Below are 6,317 nucleotides of genomic sequence, written 5' to 3' on the forward strand. Positions count from 1 at the left end.
TTTTTTAGTAATGAAAAATATACTGCTTTAAATTTGACTAAATTCCTAAATTTTTTTATTTTAAATTGAATCTATGTACAGATTAAAATGATAAATTAGAAATAAATATTTAATATCAGACTTTTAGACCCCACTAAATAGTGATGTTAACTTAAAATACACACTAATGTTCACAAGTTTGGGGTCAGTAAAATGTTTTTTCAAAGAAAGGAATACTTTTATTCAGCAAGGATGAGTTTAATAAATCAAAAGTGTCAGTAAAGACTTCTAATAAATGCAGTTTTTTTTTATATATTCCTTTTTTAAATCTATTCATCAAAGAATCTTGAAAATGGTTTCCACAAAATGAATGATTCTGAAGGATCATGTGACACTGAATTCTAGAGTAATGATGCTGAAAATACAGCTTTTAAAATATATTGATAAAGAACATTTGTAATAATATTTCACAAAGTTACTGTTTTTACTGTGTTTTTGTATATAACAGACTTCTTTGAAAATCCTGCCGACCACTAACTTTTGAACACTGCAAAAAATGCTTTTCTTACTTAGTATTTTTGTCTTGTTTTCAGTCCAAATATCTAAAAAATCTTACATTAAGAAGCATTTACTAGACAAGCAAAAGTTGTCGTCTTGTTTTGGGGGACAATAACTCAAAATAAAGGGTGTTTTTGCTTAAAATAAGCAAACTAATCTGCCAATGGGGTAAGCAAAATAATCTTAATTCACACAGAAAACAAGATTATTTTGTTTACCCCATTGGCAGATTATTTTGCTTATTTTAAGCAAAAACTCCCTTAATAAAAATGCTTCTTAATGTAAGATTTTTTTAGATATTTGGACTGAAAACAAGATTTTTTGCAGTGAACGGTGGTATATGTGGTGCTTACAGCTTTCTGTAGCTCCGTATCCATCCTCTTCAGAGCTTCTGCATTGAGAAAAAAAAATGAAAGAAATAAATCAACACATTTACCAGCAGAGTGCAATAAACATTCTCCATAGCCTGACCTATAATATACTCACTCCGGTCACTCTGTTCAATGAGACGCTGGCAGTATTCAAAAGCCTTCTCTCGGAGTCTCTCTTTGGGAGAAAGTAGTCTGCTGGAAGAGGATGTGGCTGACACCATGGACATCACTGAACTGTCCATCTCTGAGCGATCATCTACATAAACAGCACAGCACGTTACAGCACAGTACACTACAACACCAGGGCACATGATTCGATCAAGCATCTTATCCAGCGGGATCTAATGTCATTGAAGGCATTGTTGAGCATATGACAGGACATGCAGGCCGTGTTTGGAATCACATACTACTATTTTTGCAGTATACGTGCAATATACGCACAATATTCTAATTTCCAAAAAATAGATAGAGATATCACACAAAATTGGATTAAATACTAAATACAAAATAAATAGTTAAATAACTTCCAGTATGTGAAGAGTAGCATGTCAAATTCATAGTATTCATATAATAGTAAGCAAAAAGGCAAATGGCAGTGAAACGACGCAATTGACGCTGGTACTGCAGGTCTCGCATAACAACGAACATGGCAAATATAGTATGTCTGGACTGCCATCATACTATAGATAACATGTTTTAATGGTCGCAAAAAGGAAGTACTTATTCAAAAGAAGTGTCTACTCAGAGAGTATATATAAGATTTTAGACGCAGCCTATTTATTCTTCCTGGATGCTACACACAAAAGAAAACATGGTGAGGTCATGTGACAACAGTGTAGCATGAAACTTTCATGGCTGCATACTGTTTCATGTACTATTTTATAAAAATAATAGGCTGTTTAATGTATATACACACACTACGGCATGTAGTAAGTAGTAGTATTTCATTCCAAACATCAATTTGATACACACAGCAATTAATTATGGATCATGGTTCCCCCCTAAAAAATTTGTTTATTCAAATGGGAGGAATGCAATTCAGTAAAGGGAGTTCTGATTGCGCAGGAAGCAGATTGATCATATCAGGCTTTTCACTTGCATCTTACCTTGGTGCTGCGACTGAATGACCTGTGCTCTTTTTAGTAGAGCTAGCAAAGATGAAGATCCCATGTTACTCGTCTTAACTACATGAAATGAAGTATATATCTGATATGGGCCAATTCGTAAACAGTGTAGATATTGTTCAAATCATTTTGGGGGCAATTTAAATAAATCTGAATTATATATATCCTCTTAACTGTCACCGTCCCGCTGGCGGGACACCTGGCACTCTTTTTTTGATCGTTTTTTTTTTTTTCGTTTCATATATTTTAGTAATTATCATAAATTAGGTATCGTTCGAAAGCTAACGAACTCAAAATTCATCCTGTGAAAACCGTTTTGAAATTGGATGTTACGTTGCCATGGAAATGGTACTTTAAATTCTTTTAGCAGGCTCCTCCCCTAGTGGACGGTGTCATGTTTCATATTACAACATTTATTTTAACTACTTTAAAATCAAAATCTTTTCTAATCTTGACAAAACACATATCGTCAGAAAGGTCTGAGTCTCAAGGTGCCATATTTGGTGACCGTTTTGTGATGGAAGTGACATTTGGACAGAAAATTACAGGAAAATGCATAAAAAAACAATCAATGGAATATAAATGACACCCGGTGGCTATTTTTGGTATTGCGCCTAAACAAAATCTCATGGGAACTCAAATTTGGAACACAACTTGGTTAGACATATGGCTTTGATTTTATAGTAATTTTAGATTAAAACATTTTTGTAAAATATATATTTTATATAAAATAAAAAATAGTACAGTATTTTTTATTTACAGTAAATTTAACCTTTTTCATACTTTCATATTTTGAATTGCTTTCACTTCAGCAATAATCTGCTGAGTGTCTGCTTTAAAACAAGACCAAAGGTCTATATTTCAAAGCATTCTTGAATTACAGCCCTTTAAGATTGGATAGTGCATTTTCGTGTGTATTCTCAAAAAGGGGGTTGACAGTTAAGGGGATATACAAACTTAATTTACAAATCCTGCCTTGGCAACTAATTTAAATAATGTTGAAGAGCTAAAATGTACTTAAACTAAACTGTGCTAAACTAAAAATAAATCAAATCTAAATAGAAATATTAAAACAACTTAACTAATGTTAACAAGTGAAACCTTATTGTAAAGATAAACTAACAATGAACAATACTTCAACAACATTTTTATTAACTACTGTTAACAAAGGTTAATAAATGCTGTTAGTTCATGCTAGTTAATGTATTTATTAATGTTAACAAATGACACCTTATTGTAAAGTGTTACCAATTACTTATTCTAAATACTGAAAATATACAAATAAAAGCTATAATAATAGTTCATAAAAAATACTAAAATAAAGCAAACCAACTTCTACAATGTCTACCCACAACATATCCGATCAGACTACCTGATTCTGCGTTGGTAGTCCCGTCTGCATCATAAGTGAGCAGCCAACTCTTGAACATAGAGAAAGTGTACATATTCATCCACTGGTCCTCGGTGTAGCTCTGACCCACACACAGCACAGTGAAGAAGTCGCCCGTTACCACCCCATCCACCTCCATCAGTGGAGCTGGCTGATGAAGAGATGTCCATCAGTTCACTGAGACCACTCAACAATACCATAATAAACTTTGGTGCAGGTATAGGTGAATGAGGAAAAGCTTCATGCCCCACCTGACGTGTCCTTGGTCCACTGAAAAATCCCCCAGAAGACATGGAGGCTCCCTGCTGCATACTGGCATAACGCAACCAATCCACCAATTTACGACTGACCAGATTCACCTGATCTGGGTTAATGACCACATAATTCATGTTAACATCTTTGCATAATCGAAAATTTTGCATTTTAATCATGCCTAATAAAAAAAATATTCAACATTCTGGACATATTTCTGCAGTTATTAAAATCACCATGAAACAATTCTTATTTATATTACAGTGTTTATTTTAAACGATTGATCCCTGCACATCATATTTTTTTTAGTTCACGTCCCCTTGTAATCTTCATAACCAAAATAATTTCCTCAGGGGTGCTTCTCAAATCTTATTTGTGCATCCTCGTTCCTTTCCGCAAGGACGGAGGAATTGAATTGAGTGAAAAGATATATCCTCGCTCTCTTTAGCGTCGTCAATTAGTGAGGACTCTACACCGCTGGATTTAGCTTGCAAGTTGAACAATAGTTTCAACCTCCATAAAATACCACATTTGTCCATTTGTTTTTTTATATTATCAGTTATTATTAACAATTAATTATTCCCAGTTATTAACTGCTTTTTATTTGTTGTATAGCATTGCAGTTTTTAATTTCCTTGTGCTTAGATATAATTCTGCAACTGTCCTACTACAGTTGTTGTAATTTGATATACATTTTGTGTCTTGTACATGTAAACAATAATTATAATACTTAATAAACTGAGGCAAGATGTGAAGGGGGAGGAGAATTTATGTGCGTCACGTTTAGACGATAAAACACTAGTTATCCATAATTTTTTTTCTCGTTCGAAATGCAGCCGTTTCACTCAGATATACGTCACAATAGGGAAGAAAAGATAATCGTAACTTCTGTTTCATGCCGACTTTAGCACAAATACTGAGACATACAGAAATTATAACTTTTGAGTTCAACTCAAAATGTTATGCTGATAATATAATTTGTAATAAATTGTATTTAAATGTAAAAATGCTACACAGACTTTACACTAAATTAAATATTTAATTAAAAAGATTTTAAGTAAATATTTGCATTAATAAAACTATTAATTAATATTTAATTTATATTGTTTTTTTTTTACTTTTGGACCCCACTTTAATTCCTAGTGACCGACTATAGTATTGTATTGCACGAATGTGACCGACTTTACCATCTGTGAGAATCTCTGGATAGACGGCAATCATTTTAGAGAGGATGGGAAGAGCATGTTTAGATATCAGCCCGTCAGACAGCCGAGACTCAAGACTTTTCAGCAGATGGTGGCAAAGGGGCATCACATCCTCTTTATTTCCAGCCTGTGAAAAACGAGATAACTAGTTTAGGTGCACATCATGAACAGAACACAAGCTGATCATAAACAGCCTGTGACTCACCTGAGAGAGAACAACACTGGCCACATAGCTAAAGGTCCTGCTGTCCTGACTGAGATCAGAGCAGAGGCTGTGCACGCTGGGAGGAAAACTCTCCCGGATGATGGAGGAGGACAGAACCTGGAGCTGCTCTGGACATGATGAAGAGCGAAGAACCGTCTGCAGCTTCTTCACCAGATCTGATGGAAGCCTGATGGTAATGGAGGTCAATTATACACTTATAATGTCCTTAAAACACACCATTCCAGTACATTTTTGTGCCCACGGGCTGTTCAGATGTATTTGATATTAATATGACTTACTCTCTGGCATATTTAGTGGCAGAAACTATCAGATTGAGCCTCTGGAAGGAGTCCACTGTTTCTCCACTAGCGTCTTTAGTGTGGAGGAGCTTACATATTCGTCCGCAAAACCTTTGCAGCTCTTCCTCCTTTATTTCTCTGAAAGGTATATTGATTTTAGGAACTTGTCTAACTTAAGTTACTTAGAAGCCACACGACAAATACAGTTTTTCACAGTAAACGGTGTACGTAAACACAAAGTTTTACCTTGCCTGCTTTATTAAACTCTCCGTCGCGGCAGCATACATGTTGAGAACAATACAATTAAGTTAACTGACATGTCAAAACCAAAAACAGAAATCAAAACATTGGCTCCGTCAGCTATGATGTCCTGATAGCAAATCACATGACAATTGGTTCCTCTTTCAAGCGTTAGTCAGCCACACAAATGTTTAAGAAAGGGGTGGCAGAATTGGCATACACTACTCATATTGTGCTTGGAATATCATATTCACAAATAAAATATTCTATGAGTAAAAAAACATCTGGGTAGAATAGTAGTATCTCTCGGCAGATATATGATCTAAATTTGGTTCCGTTTGCCAGTCGGTTACAAAATAGTGTAACAAACGTTCTCTAGCGGAAATAGTTTTTAACCTATATTTTTAAAACCCTTAAAAGTACAAACAGACATTATCATTGTTAACACAAACATTATAATTCCAGGCAGCATACATATATAAAGAAAAAAAACTATATAAACTTTCCGTTAGAATATGTGTTACACTATTGTGTCGCCGACAAGACACGACTACCCATATGATTTTGTACCAGCCATTAGCTATCCAAATTCACCTTAAATACCTAACCACATCCATTTCTTTATTTAATTTATTACATGAAAACAAGCACTTATCAACCTGTAAATAACTTCGAAGCAAACTTAACTTATGCA

General features: G+C 34.4%; 1 protein-coding gene across 2 annotated transcripts in view; it reads right to left on the bottom strand.

Moving 5' to 3' along the window:
* Window positions 1-5,859, bottom strand: part of ap5z1 (adaptor related protein complex 5 subunit zeta 1) — a 23,070-nt gene extending 17,211 nt beyond the window's left edge. Inside the window, exons 1-9 of one of the 2 annotated variants that reach the window (XM_079824012.1) lie at window positions 5,630-5,770; window positions 5,384-5,521; window positions 5,085-5,271; window positions 4,862-5,006; window positions 3,674-3,786; window positions 3,405-3,573; window positions 2,015-2,092; window positions 1,024-1,164; window positions 891-928 (exon numbers count right to left, since the gene is read on the bottom strand). In XM_079824012.1, the coding sequence (XP_079680138.1) occupies window positions 891-928; window positions 1,024-1,164; window positions 2,015-2,092; window positions 3,405-3,573; window positions 3,674-3,786; window positions 4,862-5,006; window positions 5,085-5,271; window positions 5,384-5,521; window positions 5,630-5,670 (1,050 nt within the window). In that variant the 5' untranslated portion in view covers window positions 5,671-5,770. Of the gene's footprint in view, window positions 1-890; window positions 929-1,023; window positions 1,165-2,014; window positions 2,093-3,404; window positions 3,574-3,673; window positions 3,787-4,861; window positions 5,007-5,084; window positions 5,272-5,383; window positions 5,522-5,629 lie in introns of both variants that reach the window. The other variant, XM_079824013.1, reaches the window with a different exon arrangement.
* Between the last annotated feature and the right edge of the window lie 458 nt (window positions 5,860-6,317).

This window comes from Gobio gobio, assembly GCF_949357685.1.
Source record: "Gobio gobio genome assembly, chromosome: 1".
Lineage (NCBI taxonomy): Eukaryota > Metazoa > Chordata > Actinopteri > Cypriniformes > Gobionidae > Gobio > Gobio gobio.